Raw genomic sequence first — 23,246 nt, forward strand, 5'->3', positions numbered from 1 at the left:
GAACTGTGAGATCATGACCTGAGCCGAAGTCACTTAACCGACTGAGCCTCCCAGGCGCCCTGCCAGAAGCTGTTCTAGATATTTGTCATATATTATTCCATCTCCTCTTCATAATTATAGATTGTGTAATTGTAGATTATACAGATTGTTAATTAATCCTGACCTCTAGATTGTGTCCTTCTTTTCTGCAAAGCGGTCCCCTTACTTTGGTGTGATTATGCGATACAGTGATTTTCACACCCCGGTCCGTGATGTGATGTGAGTTGGAATAGTGGGAGAATCTTATGGTGGTGCTTTGGCTGGTAGGCGATCTCTGCAAAGTGCAAGGCTTTCTTTCGCAATTCAGACATCCACAAGCCAGACTTCCTCCGGGCAATGGGACGGTATGAGCGGGAAGACTGAGGGTCTTGCAGAGGGCCTCTCCTCGACTGCCCCCATCCACAGAACTGAAATTCTGCCCTCGTTCCTGGGCAAACTGAATCATCAGATTAAGACAGGAAGCTATCCTCTCTAGGAGTCAGGCAAGAAAGCATGACAGAGCGCTGTCCCCAAGAGGCAGGCAGCCTCCCAGTTGAATCATGGATGTGTGTAAGATACACCAGCACACCCTGGGGAACCCCTGCGGAAACTGCTGGTTGTTTCTTACAAGCTAGACACCTGTATGTACCAAGATTTTTCTCACTTAACCCACCTATCGGCTCTGAAAAAGCTATTCTTATTCCTGTTTACAGATAAGGAAACTGAAATTAGATGCAGCCACAGCCCCGGGCCCCACCCTTCCCCTGTGTGACCTTGGGCTGGATAGTTAACCTCTCTGGGTGGGTCTCAGTGGCCTCACCTATAAAGTAAATGCTCACTTTCATATCCCCCTCCAGCCTGACAGCTCCACACAGCTGGTCAGAGGCCTCTCTGCTTATGGCCGACAGAGCTCGGCATTCAAGTGCCACTGGAACGTTGCACGTGCACGCTGTGTGACCACCCCTCTTGGCCTCTGGCTCCCCGCCCTCCTTTCTGCAGACACAACAGTGGATGTGCTTCTATGGCTCCTCCTTCCCCCACTCCACTGCCCAAACTCCCTCCTCACCCGGGATAACCTTCAGAGAACCCGTGGAGTTTGCGTAGGAATAAACAGCCCCCCAGAGTGTGAGTCAATCAGCGACCTGGGCAACCGCCTGGGACAGCCCTGGGCCACCCCGCCAGCTCAGAGGGAGAGGAGGTGAAGAGTAACCCCGGATGAACTGACACTGGGCTTTCGGTCTCCTTCTCTGACCCTCCAGGAGGCTCTGTCGGTGGTGAGCGACGACCAGTCCCTCTTCGACTCTGCCTACGGAGCGGCGGCCCATCTCCCCAAGGCCGACATGACCGCCTCAGGGAGTCCTGACTATGGCCAGCCCCACAAAATCAACCCCCTCCCGCCGCAGCAGGAATGGATTAATCAGCCGGTGAGGGTCAATGTCAAGCGGGAGTATGACCACATGAATGGATCCAGGTAAGCCCACCAGGCCTGTGCAGCTCCAGGGGTAGGTGCGGCCAGCTGCCAGGTGAGGGGCTGGTGGAGGCTTGAGGCACGCTTGCTCCCCAGGTGTCTGAGTCAAGCGGATCTGACCGAAGTGGCTGCTGGTGCTGGGCCAGGGAGCCTGAGTCAGTCCCTAGAAAGCTGAGACAAGAGAAGGCTATAAAACTGAGGGCTGGGAGTAGAGTAGGGCCAGGAAGCCCTACTGGCTTCTAAGCCCACCTGGCTCTCTAAGTCTTAGTACCGCCCTCAACAGCCAGGTCAGAGTCAGACTCACGGCCCTCTGCCGATACTTGTGGAACACCTATTGTGTGTCAGGCCCAGGTAGAGCCCCTCTTGGGGAAGCCCTAGTGAGAACCTACCCTCCCCGACCTGTTGAAGAAACTTGACCCCTCTGAGTGGGTCTTACTGGAGCAAAGGTGACCAAACCATCCTTACGGGAAAAGTCCAGAAGTGACGACAGAGGTGAGCCCATCTATGGTCTCACGGAGCAAGGGAGGGCACATCACACTTGGAAAGTGTATTTGAACTTGGTGGTGCCCAGGGCAGTAAGACTGTTCTTGTGGAAATGCAGGGAAGAGAACCCAAGGAGAGAAGAATCAGAGGGTCAAGGAAGGGCATGCCGGGAGGACAGGTAGCCCAGACTTCATTCCCGGCTCTGCCCTTGGACAAGCTATCTAGCTGTCTGATCACCAGCTGCCTCCTTCCTAGAACAGGACTAGAGGATCTGCTTCTTCATAGACTTGTCCCGATGGTTAAGTCTGATGCTACGGAGGAAGGACCCAAGACAGTGCTGGAGACTCAGAAAGTGTTCCACAGTGATAGCGATCCTCATGAGCAAAAAAGAGAGAAAATATTAGTCTCATTCATGAACTATCGGGCAAGTCAATGGGCCTATAGCACAAGGGGATAAAAATGAAAATTAATGAAGGGCCCTGAATGGCAGGCTAAGAAAATATGGAATTTATTCTGTATGCAGACACTGACTTTAAGCGTAGACTTGACATTTGACGTCTTCAGAGCTTCGTTTACAGAACCGAGGGTCTTTGTATACAGCGGTGGGGAAGGGAGCCTCAGAAAGATAAGAAGGTAGTGAAATATCTCAGGTAAGAGATTACCAAGTTCTGAATTTGAGCGACTTTAATGATTAGGGAAATAAAAAGAAGTACATGCACGAAGGACACGTCAAAGGGATAATGAGCAGGGTTCAGATGGACAAACATTGAAGTCTCTGGGGGTTGGAGGGTGTATGAGAGGAAAGAACAAAAAAAGACTGGAGCTTGGATGATTGTAGGAAGGATGGTGATGTTATCCGGGGGACATAGGAAAGGAAATGCTTTGAGAAGAGATGTCAGTGTTCCCTCTGAGATTCCTGGGAGGAATCAGTAGAACATCCAGCTAAAAAATGTCTACTGGGTCTTGGAAACTAAAGCTCAGATAATATTTGGGGGCTGGAAGGTAGGTTTGGGCATCATCTCTAGAGAGTTTTCACCAAAAGCGGATGAGGTCGGTAAGGAAACAAGTCTACAGGAGGAGAGAGAAGGGGGCGAGTGTGCAGCTGGGAAGGAGACTTCCCCCAGACAATCCTGGTCTCCGACTCGCCTGTAGGAACCCCCAGCCCTTCCACATTCCAATCCCAGTAACCAGAACCAGTCACCGGAATCACAGCCGCCTTCCCAGAGTCTAGCCTTCTAGGAAGGCCCAGAGGTTCTGAGCCAGGAGCCCCTCACATGAGCATCTCTCCACACAGATAATAAGGATAGTGAGCCCCTCATAGTGGAAGGAGGGTATTGTTTGTTAAATATTTTTCCATATTATCTTATGGTTTGCTTCCCACCATGATCCTGTGAGGTAGATGTCGCCATTACATTTTGACATTTGAAGGCAAATTGGGCTTTTGGGGCGGGGAGTGGTAGACGCCTTGTCTGAGGACTTAGAGGAGGCAAATCTGGCACCAGAGCTGAGCTTTTCTGATTCCTGGCCTGTGGGCCACCTCTCTGCTCCCTCCTCCCTGTACATTGTGCCTTTGGGCTCCTGGTCCAATTTCTGCCCGCACTCAGCCTGGCAGCAAGGAAGGCGATTCAGCAATACCTCCCAAACTGGCCCAACCACAGGACCTTCCTGATGCTTACTGAAAATCCAGATTCCACCCTTGGAGAGTCTTTGGTCTCTTGTAGCCTGAATCCCAACCACTGCTCACCTCTGTTGCTCCGCCCCAACCCAGACAGGCAGCACCTTTCCTTCTAGGCTGCCTCAGTTGCCCCCTGTTGTCTTCCCTTCTGCTTGCTTTCCTAAAGTCTGTTCTTCAGACTCACCCTTTCAGAATATTTATTTTTTTTAATGTTTATTCATTTTTGAGAGAGAGAGAACAGGGGGGAGGGGGGGAGAGACAGAGGATCTGAAGCAGGCTCTCTGCCGTCGAACCCACGAACATGAGATCATGACCTGGGCAGATGTCGGTCACTTAACCAACTGAGCCATCCAGACACCCCATCCTTTCAGAATACTTAACTCTCTTGCTCAAAATCCTTTACTGCCTTGTGACAAAACCCAAAGTCTTCTACCTGGCCCCCATTTCTATGAAACTCATTTTCTCCTTCCTGTCTCCCTCCTTCCTTCCGCACCAGCCACACAAGACTCTGGACCCCAAGCACTCTCCTGCCCCAGAGTCTCATGCCTGTATTCCTTCTTTCTGGAGCATCCCTACTCCATCAAGTCATAGGACTCTCTCTCCTACTTGTTTCGGGTCTCTGTGCCTGAATGTCACCTTTCAGCAGACCTCCCTCACCGCCTGCTCTAAGACAGCACCCGTCACTTTTGCCTTGCTTTGATTCTTCTTAGCTCTTCCTGGCTCGTATCACATCCCTCACTAACATGCAGGCAGGACCTCGTTTTGTTTACTGAGCAATGCCCGTCACCTGATCCGTGCTCCAGAAAGAGTTGTTAAATGAACGAGTGAGTGAATGCGTGGCCGACGAGACTCAGTGGTGAAGATACTTCTTCAAAGCCATATGGGTCATGGTGTACAAGCCAGGACAGAAACCAAGGTCTGCCCGCTTTGCCTCGGCTAGAGCCTGCATCTGTGCTCAGGGGGAGGCCACACTGTCGAGCTGACCTCTCACTCCCCCGCAGGGCACTCCGACCTATTAATCTGGGGCAAGGAAATCGAGTTTCAGGACCCGCTTGCCAGCCATCCCTGGCTGCAGTCACACCAGAAGCCAGCTGGAGGAGAGCTGTGTGAACACCTCTAAAGAACAGACGTGGTATTTACGTGGCTCTGGTCGCACAAAGCAGCCCCTGCTTTTGATTTGCCCGTCCTGATCCCGACCGTCCGCAGGTGATAGAGTAGGTTCAGAAAGATGGATGGAGTCTCACTCACCCTAGGGGAACAAAGAAGATACCGTGGGCTCTCGGAGCCACGCAGGCTAGGGACGGCCATTGCCAGCACCTCGTAAATATTTTCCAGGAGCCTACATGTAAGCTGGCCTGGTGGGCAGCAGGGAGCAGGGGTTTTCAGAAAAACGTCTTTGCTGAGGATAGATTCTACTATTTGATCATGCAAAGAAGAAATGACACGATGAGATAGATGCCAGGCGATTTAAATCTCTCGTCCTCAACCCTGTGTGTTGACCCCATTTGGGGTCTCTTGGCTCATGACCGGATTTGTGGCGTCCAAGGCAGTAGCCACTAGCCGCATGCTGCTTCTGAGCCCTTGAAGTGTGGCTAATCCAAAACTGACATGTGCTCGAGATCTAAAATGCACACCAGACTTCACAGACTTAGTTGGGGGTGGGGGGGACAAAGTAAAATAGCTCATTAATTATTTTTTATACTGATGATGTTGAAATGATAATCTTTTGGTTGTAGTGAGTTCATATACTAATATATTTTCACATATTTTTAAATTCATTACACCTGGTTTTTTTTATTTTAAAAATGCGACTACTGGAAAATGGAAAATTATGTATGTGGCTCACACTCTACTTCAACTGGACAGCGCTGAGCTAGAATGCTTTGGACCATCCCACGATTCCCTCCATAGTCTCTGATAACCTGGGTTTTCCAAGTTACTTCATGCTTATTGGAACACCCACAGGTATTTGTGTCTCTGGAGGAGGTGTTCTCTGTGCCTAAAGCTATAATGCCCTTCTTGCTTTTCATCCCAGCATTAAGTCATTTGTCTCGGAATCAAGCGGAGAGATTGAGGTCTGGGTGGCTCAGAGAAAGCCTAGCTTGCCCGTGTTGTGGGAGGTTGGCTCTTTTTCTCCACATCTTCCTGTTGTGGCTGAATCTGCTAGAGTGAGTTGTTCTTGAAACAGCATGGCCCATATAGGTTCTGTGTAGGCTTCAGCAACTTGACCCCAAGCTGTGGTCTGCAAATAACTGTCAGCTGCATCCTGCTTCACCCAGAGGGATTGGGGAAAACAGCCCGTGAAGGAGAGAATAGTATTTTATGGAGGAGAAATGCAAGGACCTGCTTGGCTCATGTGCCTGGAACACAGAATCTGAGTCGGTGTTAGTCTACCCTGACATCCCCTATGGGACTGGCCAGCAGGATCTGGATGCTCTTAGGAGACACGTAGAGACTTCACATTCCACCTACAGGAAGATCGGCCTCACACACCCTGTAACTTCTGCCTCTGTGACTGCAAAACACCTTCCTAAGGTGCTTCCTTAAGTTCTGAACCCTGCAGCATGGAGCATGTCACACATAACCTGGGTGGGAAGCTGTCCTTGGGGTTCCGGAGAAGCTGTGAGCACCTATCCTGTATGGAGATGAAACTAGCTATGGGATTAGGGTGATGGCTATATTATGGATGATTTTTTTTTTCTCTTCTTGAAGTTTGCTCTTAACCCACTGCGTATTTCTTTTTAAAAACAAGTCATAGGCACACGCCTGTGCACGGATCCTACAGAAATCCTAAAGACGACGCAGATTTGCTTAATTGTTGCACAGCATTAACATCACATGGGAGACACACGTGATAGGTCCTAACGCAACTGTGTGGTTTGGGTGGCCTTTGAGACTTCGCAGGAACTGTGTGAATACAGAGGATCCACGGACAGCCAGCCTGGGCCACAGACTTGTGGATCCACGGGGTGTACTCTGAGTTGCTCTGGGTTGAATGGGAAGGGAGAGAAGATGTCTGTGTTTTGTTTTGTTTTGCTGTATATAGATATATTTTTAAAAATTATTGGGGCGCCTGGGTGGCGCAGTCGGTTAAGCGTCGGACTTCAGCCAGGTCACCATCTTGCGGTCCGTGAGTTCGAGCCCCGTGTCAGGCTCTGGGCTGATGGCTCAGAGCCTGGAGCCTGTTTCCGATTCTGTGTCTCCCTCTCTCTCTGCCCCTCCCCCGTTCATGCGATGTCTCTCTCTGTCCCAAAAATAAATAAACATTGAAAAAAAAAAATTAAAAAAAAAATTATTTATTTTAAAAAGTTTGAATCCAAGTTAGTTAACATCTGGTGTAATAATGGTTTCAGGAAAAGAATTTAGTGATTCCTCACTCACGTATAACACCCAGTGCTCATCCCAACAAGTGTCCTTCTCAATGCCCCTCGCCCTTTCAGTCCTTCCCCTCACCCAACACCCCTCCAGCAACCCTCAGTTTGTTCCGTGTATTTAAGAGTCTCTTATGGTTTGTCTCCCTCTCTGTTTTTATATTATTTTTGCTTCCCTTCCCATATGTTCATCTGTTTTGTATCTTAAATTCCACATATGAGTAAAGCCATGTGATATTTGTCTTTCTCTGACTGACTTATTTCACTTATCATGATACACTCTAGCTCCATCCACGTTGTTGCAAATGGCAAGATTTCATTCTTTTTGATCGCCGAGTAATATTCCGCCGTAGATAGATAGATAGACAGATACCACATCTTCTTTATCCATTTATCAGTGGATGGACATTTGGGCTCCTTCCACACTTTGGCTATTGTTGATAGTGCTGCTATAAACATGGGGGTGCATGTGCCCCTTTGAAACAGCACACCTGTATCCCTTGGATAAATAGCTAGCAGTGCAGTTGTTGGGTCGTAGGGTAGCTCTATCTTGAATTTTTTGAGGAACCTCCATGCAGTTTTCCAGAGTGGCTGCACCAGCTTGCATTCCCACCAGCAGTGCCAGAGGGTTCCTCGTTCTCCGCATCCTCACCAGCATCTGTTGGTGCTTGAGTTGTTCATTTTAGCCACTCTGACAGGTGTGAGGTAGTATCTCGTTGTGGTTTTGATTTGTGTTTCCCTGATGATGCGTGATGTGGAGCATCTTTTCATGTGTCTGTTAGCCACGTGGATGTCTTCTTTGGAAAGTTGTCTAGTCATGTCTTTTGCCCATTTCTTCACTGGATTGTTTGTTTTTTGGGTGTTGAGTTTGATAAGTTCTTTACAGATTTTGGATACTAACCCTTTATCCGTTATGTCACTTGTAAACATAGAAGACATCTGCCATAGTCTAAAGGGGTCGTCTTCAGGAGAAGTCTTTGAAATCTTCTTTTACCCAAACACCCAAGATTTCTCACCTTGTTTTAAATTGCTTAACACCTGCAGGGTACTTTGGGAAACTGCTGGCGGTATTTTTAAAGCAGTGTTCACTGAACCCACAAAAATAGAATGGGAAGAGTCAAGAGCTTATGTCCCAAGGGGAAAAGAGAGGACAAGGCTGCAGGGTCCATGTCACCTTTGCTGCGGCCTCCCCTGCCATGGCTTTCTGCCATCCTGAGAGGGAGATGCTCTGAGTTACGCTCTTTAAGCCAGCACCTCCTCCTGCCCTGTAGCGGCCACCCCAGGCCCCCTCGTCACCTGTCCTAGTGCTATCAGCTGCCTGCGGGTCCCAACCCCACGTCGGCTGTTAAGTGCAGGTCTCAATACAAATCAGCAGCCGTGCAGGCAAGCTGAGTGGCCAAATCTCTTCCCCTCCATCCGTGCGCCCCTCCCCCTCCCTCTTGTTTTCACTGGGCCTCTTCACAGGCGCCAGCTGCCTCACCGAGAGCAGCCTGTAGGCTGGGCTTCGCCAGTACCCACCCTTGGCAGTAGCTGTCAAGCCCGATGGCCGCATGTAAGGCGTGTGCTGTCTGGTGGAGACTCAGCGCCCAAGAGCTTGAGAATGGAGGGCAGCGTGGCAGGCCGGAGGTTAAAGGCATGGCTCTCCTTCCTTTTCCCCCTGGGTGCTCGGAGGAGGGCCGGCCTGGGCAAGTGTGGTGGTCCAGGGTGATGCCAGGCTTCTCTGAGGGCCCCCTTTGCGGAGGGGTCTGGGACTGAGGACAGGGCCTCATTCCAGAGGAGAAGCACCCACGAGTGGGCGGCCAGACAGCTTGCCTTGTATTGCCAGGGAGTAGGTGCATCCAGAGGGGTGGGGGGGCTGGGGAGGAGCGAGGAGGAAGCAGAACTAGGAGAACTTACGTGGAGGTTCCATCTACCGTTCGGCCCCCAGTGGTCACCCCGGCAAGAGAACCCCGGTCCTGGCTGTGCTTCTGATGTCCTCTTCTGGGAGCTGGCCGATCCTGTGACCTGGGCACCCACCTTCCCGGCAGGTGCTCATCTTAGGGCTCATGGCTCCTCTTTTCACCAGGTGCCTTTTACCAAATGTTTCCTCTTTTCGCATTTATTTTTCCCTATTCCTGGCGCCAAGGCCCGGCCCTGCCATCGGTGGCTATGGCATAAAGGGTTGCTCCGCTTTGGCAATTTCTGTGGCTCTGACTTTTCACCCCTGCACGGCAAGAGGTCGGTTTTTAGCTCAGAAATCACCAGCGGCCCAGCTGACAGGGGAAATCGGTTTTTGAATCTTGTCTCCCTGATATTGCCGATGGGGGGCACGGCCTACGGAAGAGCACCCACTCTTCCGTCATGCCCGCCCCCAGTTGGATGTTGCTCTCCTCCCCGAAAGTTCTCTCACCCCTGCCCACGGCCCTTGCACTCAAACATCCACCAGAGGAAGCGCGTGCTCTGGCCACCCCACCCTCTGCCACGGGGTTCCCAGCCAATGAAAACGTCTCTCCCTTGGTTGAAGGCCAACTTAATCCTGCAAACTCCCACTGCACTTGGGTTGTTTCACAGTGGACAAGTATGTTGGGAAAGGCCGCCAGGCCGCGGCGGCGTGCGTGTGCATGTGTTTTGGGGATGTGCACATGTCTGTGTGTGTGTGCACGTGTGTACTCGTGGGCGCGTGTGTGTGAGTGCGCGCACGCGCCTTCCTGCGGTTAGCCATGAGGAGGGCGGGGGACCCGGCGAGCTTGGCCAGAGCTCCGCTCAGACACAGGACCAGGGTCTTTCTGGGACTGCTTCCGGACGGGCCAAGTCCTTCAACAGCAGAAGCCAAAGGGCCCAACTGGTGAAAAGCCCTGATGTGCTACTGCCTCTCCGCAGACTGCCATGGGGACATTAAACCTTCAACAATCTGTGGCTCTGACGGCTGGTTCTTGGTTCTCTGCCTGGAAAAACAGTAGGCGAATAGTAAAACCTTAAATTCTAACATGTGTAAGTTATACATCTTATTTTCATTTTCAGCCCATGTTCCCCTCTGTAAGACATCAGGAAAAAATTACCGTCTGACTTCTAATATCTCAGTGGAGCATTTATCTCCCAGCTATGATAAGTGATCTTCAATATTTTTTCCTTTCAGATTAAGAGACAAATTCATTTAATTGTCTTTTATTGGATGTGCTCTGGCCCCCCTGCCCTGCCTGGGCCCCCAGCCCCCACCCCTGCCCCCTCCCTTCCCCCCGCCCCCCAACCCCGGGCCGTTACTCCCTTCCTCTGTGTTAGGGACTGCTCTCCCGGCCTCTGGAGGTGCCGCCACCGGCCACGGGATGGGCGAGGCCCTATCTGGCACGACCTGGCTCCTTCAGTCCTCATGATGGTTGGTCCCTGCCCAAAGCAGAGTGAGGAGGGCAGCGGCCAGGCCCCTGGGAAGCCTGGAGTCGTTCTGTAGCCCAAGGTTGGGCAGCTGTAATCTGAACCTTATCTGAACTCCTTGGTCTGAAGGCCTGGTTTGGAGCTCTTGAGAGAACTGGCTGTCTCCCAGGTCCGATGCTTCCTGTGCTGTGCAACCACGGCTGCAGCCTCTCCAGGGCCTTCCAGTTGTCTCCTTTGGTCCTGCTGCTGCCAGAGGGGCTGAAGGGAAGCTAGGGCAGGGCAGGACCGCACTTCCCCCAGGCACGCTGGGAGGGGCCGCGATGCTGGGCTGGCGGGGTATGTGGAGCGTTCTGCTGGCCCGCTCCCGGGCACGGGGTGGCCACAAGTGGAGTGTCGGCTTAGATCTCCAGACGGCTGCTCGTTGCTGAGCTGGCGCCAGGGAGCAGGCTCCCTGCACCCATATTGCAACACACCAGGTGCTAACTGGGCTCCGTACATCCGGACGGAGTTGGATGACTTTTGCCTTTTGCACTTCCTTCTGGTTCTTCCGTGAGCGTGGCATCCAGGGCTGCAAAAGGCCACAGAGGCCACAGCCTTTCTATCAGGTTAAAGTTCTTGGATTCTATTCCTTCTTCATGAAGCAACCAGCCCGTGTGTGTGTGTGTCTGTGTGTTAAAGTAAGCTCTGTGGAGTGCCTGCATGGCTTAGTCGGTTAAGCAACCAACTCTTTCAGCTCAGGTCATGATCTCATGGTTAATGGGATCAAGCCCCATGTCGGGCTCTGTGCTGACAGCGCAGAGCCTTCTTGGGATTCTCTCTTTCCTTCTCTCTCTGCCACCCCACCCCCACTTGTGCTCTCTCTCTCTCTCTGTCTCTGTCTCTCAAAATAAGTAAATTAATTTGAAAAAATAGGGGTGCTTGAGTGGCTTAGTTGGTTGAGCATCCAACTCTTGATTTTGGCTCAGGTCATGATCCCAGGGTCAGGGGATCAAGCCCCACGTCAGGCTCTGTTCCTGACAGAATGAAGCCTGCTTGGGATTCTCTCTCTCCCTCTCCCTATGCCCCTCCCTTCCTCGCACACTTTCTCTCTCTGAAAATAAATAAGCATTAAAAAAATGAAAAAATAAAGTAAGCTCTATGCCCAACATGGGGTTCAGACTCAGGACCCAGAGATCAAGAGTCACATGCTCTACCAACTGAGCCAGCCAGGCACGCCCGTATGGGTGTTTTGATGGGAGAGCTTAACACCAAAGACCTGAGTCCTGCTCAGGTCACACTAGCTGTGTGACCCTGGGCCAGTCACCTCACCTCTCAGTTTCCTTAACCATAAAGAGGAGATATGAACCGTTGGATGGGTATTGGGAAGTTAAAATAGAACCAGGTACAAGAAATGCATCAAAATCATATATGTGCAGTAGAAGTACTTCACTCAGCAAACATTGATCACTCGTCTCCTATAGAAGGCACTACGTAAGACGTTGAGGTTTAAAGGAGGAAGTCCTGTCAATCTCTCAGGAAACTCCCAATCCAGCGGGGGAAGAGGACCCGCTAAGCTAACAATCACCCAGCGTGACCAGAGCTAGAACCACGGCAGAAACAGAGTGCCGGGGTGGGGGTGGGAGGCGGAGGCCTACCTGGGGGCCAAGGCCAGGGCAAGTGCTGTTGGAGCACAGGTTGCCTGGCAACAAGGCTAAAAATGTCAGCTGCCGTCAGATTGGGAGGGCTGTGATGCGGTCCTGAGAAGTCCAGACTCTAGTCTGAGGCCAGTAGGGAGCTGCCAAAAGTTTTTAAGTGCCGTAATTATAGGATTGGGCTGGGATTTGAAAACCCTGGTGGCGGCGTGGAGGATAGAAATAAGGCAGCAGCAGCGTTGCACCAAGTGGGGCTGGGAAATGGCGCCATGATTGTCTGCCCACGCTGTGCTGATGGCAGCCGGAGTGATGACTTCCTCTGGGCTTTGTGTCCTCTCGCCTCAGGGAGTCTCCAGTGGACTGCAGTGTTAGCAAATGCAGCAAGCTAGTTGGTGGAAGCGAGTCCAACGCCATGAACTACAACAGCTACATGGACGAGAAGAACGGCCCCCCTCCTCCCAACATGACCACCAACGAGAGGAGGGTCATCGTCCCCGCAGGTACTTTGGGACCCAGGCTGCCGGCTGGCATCCGTGCCCTCACTTTTCTGGGCTAGTAGTTGGAGGGCGGGCTTGTCCCGGTTGGGCATCTGAAGCTTTACCTGATACCCTATTCGCTATGGAAGTGCTGACTTAGGAGAGCTACCTTCCTCACCTTCCTTCCCACTGTCCTTCAAGACAGTGTCCCAAGTGTCACCAGCACCCTGAAGGGCAGGTGCCGGGAGCCCACCCTCAAACAGGTCACGTCATAGACTCGACCTCAGGACACGGTACCACAGGATGAGGACTGCCAAGAGGGCAGAGGCAAGGCCGTCTGAAACCAGAAGGAGTCCCAGGAACTCCTGGACGGGCCCGCCCTTGCCTTTAAGGAGAAGAGTGGCCGCAGAGGTCTGTCATGTCCATCAGGCAGTACTTCCTGGCATCTGCAAGCTTCCACCTTTCCAAAATTACAGCCAGCTCTCTTCGTTTCAAAATAGAAATAACTATATTTAACAAATGGAGCGCCTTAACGTGTGCAGCAAGTTATGTCATTATGTAAAAATAGCCTATTTTTCCTAGGTATTGGTGCTGTTTGGTTACAGAAAATAAAATCATTGTTCAAGCCTTCCGTCCATTGGCCGGATGCTCTGCCTCAGCTAGACCAGCTAGCTCAGCAGCCTGGTCAGAAAGGGGGTTTGAAAACTGCAGCGGGGAGAGTCAGTGCCAGGTAGAAGGAGCGAGAACGTCCAAATCTTAAGCAGAGTGAATTACAGGGCAGGGATTAAAACTAATCTTACCAAAATAACATGACCAAAAAGGCACAACCCCTTCCATTCGCAAAAGTGTAAGTGCCGTGGTGTCTGAGGGCAAAGGATTAGACATCTCTTTGAGGTAGTGCAAAGGAATTTGCTTGTTGGCCTAGAAGGCATGGTTTTGTAATGAGCCTCTCCTTCCTACGCCCTTTCGTATTTATTTTCCATGGGAAGCCGTGTCTCACCATCTCGTAGGACTATGGCCGCATAGCATCCCTATGCGCCGGGCCAAACTCAAGGTGGCAGAGGGTGGGAGGCGTGGGACCCAGGGAGGCAGGAGGAGCTGGGAAAATAGGAATTTTTCTGTGCCCTGCAGGACCTGAAAACTATTCATAAAGGATTTTTTTTGAGTTTCCCTTTTCCACAAGCACGCGGCTTCACACAGGAGGAGGGAGAGTAGTTCCTATTTTCTGAGCACTTTCCAGATGCCGGGCGCATTTAACTGCTTTCTCTACTTAGACTACTTATATCATTTAACGTTTGATCCCCTCCCACTCTCCCTCCCTCAGACACCAGGAATGTTTAGCTCAGGTGCATTTGTAAGGTCCAAGAAAACCGTGTTCCTCCCTTCTCATCAAAAGAAGCAGACAATGAAGGAACGATAATGCAGACAGGGTGGGGACCTCGCTGCTCTCCCCTAAGCAAAGCCAAGCTTCGCCGGGCCTTTGCACATCTGGCATCAGACTGCCCTGTTTTGCCAAACAGTGGCCAGCGTGGGAAGGCACTCTTGGGCACTGAAGAGTCAGGGCATCAGAGATTGTCTCTGAACCAAATATGGATGCCATCTCATTTTCGTAGTCACTTTTGGGAGGAGAGAGGGGGCAAACAGACAGGCTGCTTGGTTGACCCTTTCACTCTGAGTTGGTGTTGAAATACTTCCAAAAGGCATATCAAAATATCAGCCTTCAGTGGACCAAGGTAATAATAATGATAGCAGTAATGGTGAAAATAGCGTGAATTCTTATCAAAGGGTTTTCAAAGCCTTTCTTGCAATGAATTCACTGGCTATGGATTTACTTCATTATTTTCCCTCTGGTGAGATCTTTCAACATTATCATCAGACATTGTGGCTTCCTCCAGGCCAGCCGCCTGGACATGAGGGAAAGTTTCATTTGGGCAAGTCCACAAATCAAGGCAATAAAACATTTGTGAAACAACTGATTGAATTTATGGTGGAGATTTTGAGACAAGTATAAACGAGGGCTCTGGTTAATCACCAGTTTCAGGTTCAGATGGGAAGAAACTAGGACTAAATCATCCAGGAAATACATTTGGAAGAGTTTAGCGTGATCCAGAGTGGAAGCTTTAGAATTCATTGTGCTGTAAAGGGAGAGAAATAATATTGTGATAGAGCCCAAAGCAAGAGAGGCAATATTAAAATAAATTAAATACATGGTGTAAAATCAAATTTGAGGCCTCGAACACTAAAAGTGAGGAGTCAGGATGAAGCAAAGGAGATCGGATGAAATAAAAATGCTGCGTAATCCATTGCCCACCTGTGCCGTTTTCCTTTAGAATTCCGAAATGGTACAAAATATTTCCATTTCCCAGTGGCCCATGCCTAGTTGTTTCTGGAGAGTAAAAGAGGACAAAAACCAAGAAATTGTTGAGAGAGAGAGAGAGAGAGAGAGAGAGAGGGAGGGAGAGAGATGCATATAGACCTGTACAATGAAGCGTTAGGAGGAGCTCTGTTATTTGGCAGAACAACTCACAGGTGGGAAGGCAAGAGGAGGGGCTTTGGGTCAGGGGGACCCACCCCCTCCACCAAGTGAAGTCCTGGGAAGGCTCAAGTTTGAGCTGGGGACTTAACCTTTCCAAACTCCTCTTGCAATCTGTAAAATGAAGACAAAAGCCATTTTGCTGGATTTTCTAGATGCGTGAGCCACGGGCCGTGTGAGGCAGCTGGCACACGGTAGGCCCCCCAGATCCAGGCCAGTTACCGGGTACTGGTTGTTGGGCAGCAGTCTGTGACCTGAACTCCAAAGTCTCTTCTCTCCTCTTTTGCCATCTCTTGTACCTCCAGCGCCAGTGCAGCAACCACTCCCGCCCGTGGGCCGAGGCTGGGCCCTTCGCAGAGCAGACTCAGCCCCTGCCACCTAGATACTCACATGTAAAAACCAAGGAGAAAGGGAGAACCCACGGCAAACAAGGGTGATCAGCAGAAGCTCTGAGTAAAAGTGCTGGGGAATTCGTGTTCGGTGAGAGGGAGGCCACAAAACTTTGCTCCCTTCCCCACGGCCACTCCTAATCCCTCAAACCTGGTTCCCATATTTGCCCAGAACTTTCACAGACTCTGAATGAGAGGGTGAAGGGCTGAGAAGGTGCACAGATATCCTTTCCTGGGAAATATGCTAAGGAAGCAGGCCCAGTAGAAGCTGGGGGCTGACAGCTTGCCTACAAGGCCAAGCCTCCTCCCCTCGTCCAGGCAGCCTTCCGTATTTCTCCAAGTTCACACTATTCCCCTCCAGCCATGATTCCTTCAACTACCACCATGAAATTTGTTGCTTAATTATGTGGTTTCCTGCCTAAATGTTTCACATGGGCAGATATCGCATGTGGCCAAGAGCCATGCAGTTTTCTTCTGTGATGGGCATTTTTTTCTGATGGGCATATTTAAGGTGTCTATTGGATTTGCTGATAATCGGTTGCCAAGGAAAGAGATGGCTTCCAGTCTGTGATAAGATACAAGCGCTCTACCTGCTGTGGAATTTGCTGGAACTCATCGCCAGCCCTCAAAGCATACCCACACCCATCATCCACACACCTAGCCAGAAAGGAACTGTGAGGCCCCTGGGTGGAGAGGACCTCCATCATCACATTATTTTTGTTCACTCAAAGGCTGAAGGGCTGAAAGGTTTTCTCTCTCCAGTGCATTTCCCTCATCTCTGGGGACTTAAATATCATAAAAAACGTTTGGGGGATGATCTGGTAGAAATTTCAACCCAGCTGTCTCCACAAGGAGAAAACCCAGGTTGAATTTATGTTAAAGGCTCACAGCGCTGGGTTTTCCAACTGTACAGATGGAATTGCAGTAAAAGTGTACACATATGCGTTCCCTTCTGTAGCCATCGGAGAGATCGGTTTTTTCCCGTGCAATCGTTAATGTTCTTAAGATACAGATGGTTTCCCTTTCCAGAGGACTTTGGTCCCTGGGTCCGTGGAACTGTGTTTACTTTCATTTGGATGCCACCATTTCTCCAGCAAAGGTTTTAATGGCCCTCCAAATACTTTAAAGGGAATGTTCTGTCACGATGCCTAGGGAGACATCTAAGAACCTCCCCGGAGTGCTAAGTGGTTCAGGCAGTGCCAGATGTGGAGGAGCCAGATGGGAGTTCTAGGAGGACCATCTGGGAGGGAACCCACTTTCCCACTGAGGGAGAGAGTGGGGGGAGGGAGAAGGGGGGAACGGGGGAAGGAGGAGGACAAGGAGAAGGAGGGATGGGGAGAGAGAGGGTATATGCAGCCTTCATGAAGGCAGGGGAGTCCTGGCCGGCCCTGCCGTTGCTAATGAGCCCTCTCCTCTGCAGACCCCACGCTGTGGACTCAGGAGCACGTGCGGCAGTGGCTGGAGTGGGCGATAAAGGAGTATGGCTTGATGGAGATCGACACATCCTTTTTCCAGAACATGGATGGCAAGGAACTGTGTAAAATGAACAAGGAGGACTTCCTCCGAGCCACCTCCCTCTACAACACGGAAGTGCTGTTGTCACACCTCAGTTACCTCAGGGAAAGTAAGTGTCCTGTCTGTTTCTGGGCAGCGGAGCCCCTCGGAGGGTGTGGCCGAGTCCCCAGGGCTGGGAGAAGACTCTGAACGGCCCTGTCAAAATGAAGACCGATTTCCCATGGAGCTAATCCAGGAAAAGGAAACTGGTTCCCCCCACAGTCAGTTTATGTTGGGCAGATGCTACCGGAGCCTCACACGTCAAGGCCTGTGAAGTTGCCAAGGTCTCATGGGCTCCTACAGACCCTGAAAGGGGGCTGACCCAGTCCCGTAGTGTCAAGGGAAGCGGAATAAGAGCTGGAGAAAAAAGCAGGGAGCTGTGACCCAGTGTAGTTGCCAGGAGAACCCCTTTCCAGAAACTACTTTGCCCTGGAATTATAAATAGATGGACACCCTGGCTGGTATTTTCGTGTGCAATGATTCAAAGTTCCTCCGGTAAACTCTAGATTCATGGGTTTAGGATCTAAGGTGTTGAAAACGTACACATTAGCTTCCTCTTCTCTTTGGTGTCATTCTGGCCCACCTGAACCCCACCTTTGCGGGCTGCTGGCTACACACCCTTCCTAGCCAAACAGGGGGAGCAGCCGACCTTCCATGTGCGTGAGGGTCTCTTGGACATGTTCTTCTGGCACAGCGAGAAGGAAAAAAGAGCTTTGGAAAAGGCAATTTTATGAAAGAAACTGTGTAGTCGTTCAAAAGATTTATCCGATATCAGAGTTCTCAGGCACCAAGATCCCATCATTTCCATGTGCATTTCATTTACTATTAAATATGCACAGAGATAGGAACAATTCTTTCAAGCATGCTAATAGCCTCAGCCCTAATGCTTCACCGGAAATCCAAGCGTGGTGGTAGGTATATCAGTGACCCCAAGTACTGAAGGATTTGTCTGTGGCCAGAAAAGGTGGCACAGAGATCAGGGAGGTGACGCTGCAGGAAGACTGATGGGGGTTCTTTCTACGAGGGAGTTTTTTAACAGTCAGCCCTGAGCAGGGATAGATAGGCAACCTTGGGATTCAGTGTTTGCCTTGCCGTCAATAGCCAGAGCTGCCTGGGGGCGCCTGGGTGGCTCAGTCGGTGGAGTGTCCGACTTCGGCTCAGGTCATGATCTCACGGTCTGTGAGTTCGAGCCCTGCATCGGGGTCTGTGCTGATGGCTCAGAGCCTGGAGCCTGCTTCCCATTCTGTGTCTCCCTTTCTCTCTGCCCCTTCCCTGCTCATGCTCTGTCTCTCTCTGACTCAAAAATAAATAAAAAACATTAAGAAAAAAAAAAAATAGCCAGAGCTGCCTGGAATCTTGTAGGAGTTAAGCTTTGGAATGAAGGAACTTGATGATTTTAAAGCCCCTTCCAAGCTGAGGTCTTTGGACAGTGCCTGTGGGCTGCGTTTCCTGGTCTCCTGGGCTCTGGGTTGGTTGGTTATTTCTTTGTTGTCTCCCCATCATTCAGTGCGGCTTCAGCTCACCATCTCTGTACTCTTCTGTCTCATTCTACAGCAGCATGCTACATGGGGTGGAAGCAACACACTGGCTCTAAAATTAAAAAAATTTTTAAATGCCTTTGGAAGTTTCCACTGGTGCCTCCGGGCACTCTGGTCACCTCTCCGAGGCGTCTGGTAACCAGCAAGAGAGTGTGGATGATGCAGTGTATGTTAACACCAGAGCAGTTACCTCATGTCTGAGTCTTGCTGCAACGTGAGGTCAGCCCAAGAAACAACAAGCTCAAAAAAAGGGGGCGATTCTCTACCCAGTTTTCCTGAACTTTGGAGAATTAGCATTTTCTAATGATCTGTATTTCTCAGCCTTTAAATGTTTATGGAATTTTTTTTTTTAAAAAAAGTTTCTTTGCACAGAGCCCCGCAGCGATGCTAGCCAGGCAGGGAAGAGATTGGAAGTGAGCAACGTAAGGTGGGCACGAGAAGCATGGATCAGCAAAGCAAGGACGCTGTTGGAGCCTACCTTTCCGCTTCTTTGGGCATCATATGGTGGAGGGCCAGGAATCATTGGCCCCTGTACTTTCTTTGTGGGAGAAGAGAGAGACAGCAGCAACATGGACAGTACGTCCAATCACTTTAAGGGACCAATAATTTGGGGTTCCGTGGCAGATGCCTTTGTTGGGGAAATGTTCAAGCGCATTCTGACTTGACGTGGGGAACTCCCCTTCATGCCATGTGAAACCATTCAGGCCTGCTTTCTGGCAGGTCCATAAACAACCAAAGTCCCCATTAGGGTTTCCTGCCACCAAAGAACCCAGGCCACAGACCCTGAAGCAAGACCAACACCTGCCCCAACGGCTCAGGCATTGGCTAAGGTCGCCCCTGGTAACCATGATAGAGGAGCACAGACACTAAGGGGCAAAGGAGTGAGCGGGTTGTGAAGCATGAGGGCCGAAGCGTTGGTCTTTTGGGGGCCACAAGTACGAGGGCAAGAAAAAGCGTGCCTCACTGCTTCTTTCCTTCTTTCGTTTCAAGAATATTTGTAGACGTTGAGGAAGATAGGCCCCATAACTACATGTGTAGATATGCCCCCAAAGCAATAAAAATATGAAGTTTCCAGAAAGTTGTTTATGAGCGGAGGAAATTTCCAGGGTGGAGAGGAGATGGAACAAGGTGCCTATTTGATACGACGCTGAGCGCAACAGCTAAATATGAAGTGCTCGGTGCCATGATAGAAAAACCATGTCTGCCTGCAGAAGCGAAAATTAAAATGCTGTATGAAGGCTCAAAAAAAGAAAATAAAACCTGCCAGAGCATAGTATGGTAATAGTCCAAGGGCCTTTTGAGGAACCTAAGCGTAAAATGATGCACCGTCATGGGAAAAAAAAATTTGATTCATGCTTCTCTTCAACTGGTGTCTCCCGTCGGATTCTGGCCTCGGGGACGCTCTGTGTTGGGCGGTGTCTGGCCAGCTAAGACCCCTGCGGGAGGTATGTGCCTGGTGACTGTCTGCACGCAGGATTGCAGGGAACCCTCCCCGTGCCGACCAACATGCCTTCAAACACTTTATTGTTTTTCCAGACTTACTTCCAGCGGATGTTTTGTGCTCAGGCAGGGAGGCCGGTATTTTGGGGACAGAGGTTGGGGCAGCTGAGTGGAGGCAGGGGAGAGGGGTGCTAATTCCTGGTGCTTTGTCCTCTGTCATGTTGTTGAGGAGGGGGCCGGGGCTCAAACATCCCCCACTCTGGCAAGAGGTGGGGCGCAAGTAGCTGAGCTCCTCGACACAGAAGACGCCACATTCGTTGGATCCCTCCAACGTATCTGATCTTTCTGGACTTGCACAGAAAACAAGGAAACCGTGTGGGGTAAGAAGCTCTAGCACCAAATTCACACTTTCACAAAAGGTGCTGGAGCATTTGCTCTGGTTGTCTGGGAGGGGAGCTATACCTTTAAATGTCAGACACCACACTTCAATGTTAAAATGTATTTTCCCCGGGGTGGAGAAGAAACAGTGGTGTCCTGAGTGCCTCTATGCCCCGTCTGGTGGCCTGGCATGCCCGGATTCATCTGGCCTGCTTGGAAGTGCTTGGTCTCCGTACTTCAGCTTTTCAGCTGTCCCAGACAGAGTAGCCGTCCCCGACACCCGCACTCTGTAACATCACCCGCACTGGATATGGGAGGGGGCCGGTGGGGGCGGGGGGCTGGGACGGATGCCCACAGTACTTGGGACGATTCTGGAGTCCCCTGGGGACACCGGGGCTCAGGTGTGCATCTCCCCAGGTATTGTTCACTGTACAGGGACAGGATGCCCCCTTGTGGACACCACGTGGACAATTGTTTATAACCCCCATTTTAAAGCCAAAGCAACTGAGGTCTGGAGGGCTTCAGAAATTGGTTCAAAGGCGGACGCCAGTGGAGAGCAGCCTGGGAGCTAAGCCCCAGGCCTCCTAAGTCTCAGTCGGCCATCCGGCCCGCAGCTTCATGCTCTGACGTGAGATGGCCCGAGAGAGAGAGACAGGGAGCTAACCTCCCTTCTCTACCTTAGAATTAGCCTCGTGCCCCTGACGCTTCCATGTTGCCGGCCAGGCCACTTTCCCCACAGCATTTTCTGTTTTCATTTGCGCCAAGAGATAAATGCTTTCCGAAACTTCCCTGTGGCCTCCTGGAATGAGGCAGATTAAAGCCAAACCTATCACCACGCTAACCCTGTCCTTCTTTCTTCCCGGTGCCGCCCCACACCCTGGACCCGCCAGGCGGCCCCACCAGTATCTCTGTCGGGCACACCCCGTTGGCAGAGGCCGTATTTACAGGCCGAGGGCTGCGGGAAATGAGATTGGGCCGTCACAAGGCGCGGTGGGGACGGACCTCAGAGGAAGTGAGAGCCCTCCCGGCTGGCAGTTCAGACTCAGGGCCACTGGGGGGAGTTTGGGCTTTCTGGGAGCCCAGAAGGTTCTGGGCTTGGGGTGGCCAGAGGCCGAAGAAGGAAAAGGAGTCCTTTGTCATTTTACAAAAAGTGGAGATCTGTATGTGTTTCGGAGCCTGACCTGTGAGAAAGTGCCGAGAGACCGTGTTTTGAAATCGCGGTGGCGCAAGAGAATGATAAATCGTGCAGCAGGGAGGCTGCAGAAAAGGTATCTATCTTGAGTCCGATTTTTAATTTAAACTTAATGGAAAACACATTTTGCGTTCCGCGGCCTTCCCACCGGCAGCCTCAGATGGTTGGGCAAAGGTGATGGGTCCGGGCAATTAAGCTGGTGAAGCATTATCCCTTCCAGGCCGGGATCTGACCAGTAAAAGAGAACAGGATTCGGGCAGAACAAAAGACCAGATTGCCCTGGACTCAGTCGTCCAGCCAGGCCTGTTGTTGAGAACATGGAGCCGTATTTCTCCGCTCCCTCCTCCCGCCCCACCCCGACACTTCAGCCAGAGCCATTGATGCAGCCCAGAGAAAAGGAAACCCACATTCAATAGGCAGGAGACAAAGGCTTTGGCACCGGAAGGAGGACGGTTGTCTCCCGGGCTCCAGGTGTCCCCGATGAAGAGCAAGTTACGTGGGGGGAACGTAGAACCAAAGAAAGACCCATTGTTGGGCCTCTACCTCACACCTGCAAAGCTTCACTCTGCTCATTTCCATCTTTTTGCAGATCCCTAATATGATATCCAGTGACGGATGGACTCAAAAAGGGGAAATTATTTTTCCCTTTTGTTTTCACTTTGGGAAGGCCAGTCCATTCTCGGCAGCAGTCACTTCATGCTTTCCGGGGCCCCGGATTCGCGGATATACTTATATGCCTGTGTCCGTACATTAAGCAAATAAATAAACGTTCTAACTGAAGGGTGCAGAGTCGAGTAAAAATCATAAATGCACAACTCAAGAAACTGGCACAAAGGGAATCCCCTCCCTTGGTTGTTGTTGTTGTTGTTTAAGTTTATTTATTTATTTTGAGAGCAATAGAGATAGCACCAGTGGGGTGGAGGCAGAGAGAGGGAGAGAGCGAGAGAATCCCAAGCAGGCTCCACACTGTCAGTGCAGAGCCTGATGCGGGGCTGGAACTCACAAACCGTGAGATCATGACCTGAGCCGAAACCAAGAACCGGAAGCTTAACCGGCTGAGCCACCCGGACACCCCTCCACTCACTTGTATAATCACCCCCCAGGTCAAGGAGTAGACCAGAAGCCCCCTTGCGCCCTCTCTCTGTCCCCCACTCCTCCCTAGCAAGGTAACCACTGTCTTGATTGCCGACACCATAGGCGAGTTTTGTCTGTTTCTTAGATTTAGCCTGAAGGCTGCAGGGTCTGCTGGTCTGAGAACAGGTTTTGCAGATAAACCAGAATGGGAATCCTGGCTTCCTGGGCTTTGTGGCTGTGTGACCCTGAGCAAATGACTTGACTTCTCCCAGTGCTGATCCGTAAAAGGAGAAGAAGGTGACACTGGCTTTGCCTGGCTCATGTTAGGGATAAAAGGAGAGAACAGATATAAAGTGTCTGCTGCATACTGCTTTCAAGAGAGTTGCCTTCCCTCCTCCTATCACAGCCTGTTTACTCCAACAGGACGACAGGACCGTGTCAGAAAAGATTAGGAGCTCACCTTAGCTCTACACAGATGGAGCCTCAAAGCAGGAGAAAGAAAATCCAAAGCAACAGAGCGAGAGACGAGGCTCCAGGAAGGACCTTCTTGTATCAGAACAAATTCCCATAAGAAAAGGGTGTGCTGTGCCACCCCCTGTAGCCTGAAGAACTTGTCAAGTAAAAATCGGAGAAGAGAAAAGATGTCAGTCCCTTGGGAGGGAGGCCAGATGCCCCCCC

General features: G+C 50.9%; 1 protein-coding gene across 5 annotated transcripts in view; it reads left to right on the plus strand.

Annotated features, from left to right (window-relative positions):
* The window catches only part of FLI1 (Fli-1 proto-oncogene, ETS transcription factor), a 130,380-nt gene that overhangs the window by 72,773 nt on the left and 34,361 nt on the right, over positions 1 to 23,246 (plus strand). For 4 of the 5 annotated variants that reach the window (XM_045483447.1, XM_045483448.1, XM_045483451.1 and 1 more), the window contains 3 exons: positions 1,278 to 1,489; positions 12,340 to 12,494; positions 16,813 to 17,016. In XM_045483447.1, the coding sequence (XP_045339403.1) occupies positions 1,278 to 1,489; positions 12,340 to 12,494; positions 16,813 to 17,016 (571 nt within the window). The remainder of the gene's footprint in view (positions 1 to 1,277; positions 1,490 to 12,339; positions 12,495 to 16,812; positions 17,017 to 23,246) is intronic. The other variant, XM_045483452.1, reaches the window with a different exon arrangement.

This window comes from Leopardus geoffroyi, chromosome D1 (assembly GCF_018350155.1).
Source record: "Leopardus geoffroyi isolate Oge1 chromosome D1, O.geoffroyi_Oge1_pat1.0, whole genome shotgun sequence".
Classification (NCBI taxonomy): Eukaryota; Metazoa; Chordata; class Mammalia; order Carnivora; family Felidae; genus Leopardus; species Leopardus geoffroyi.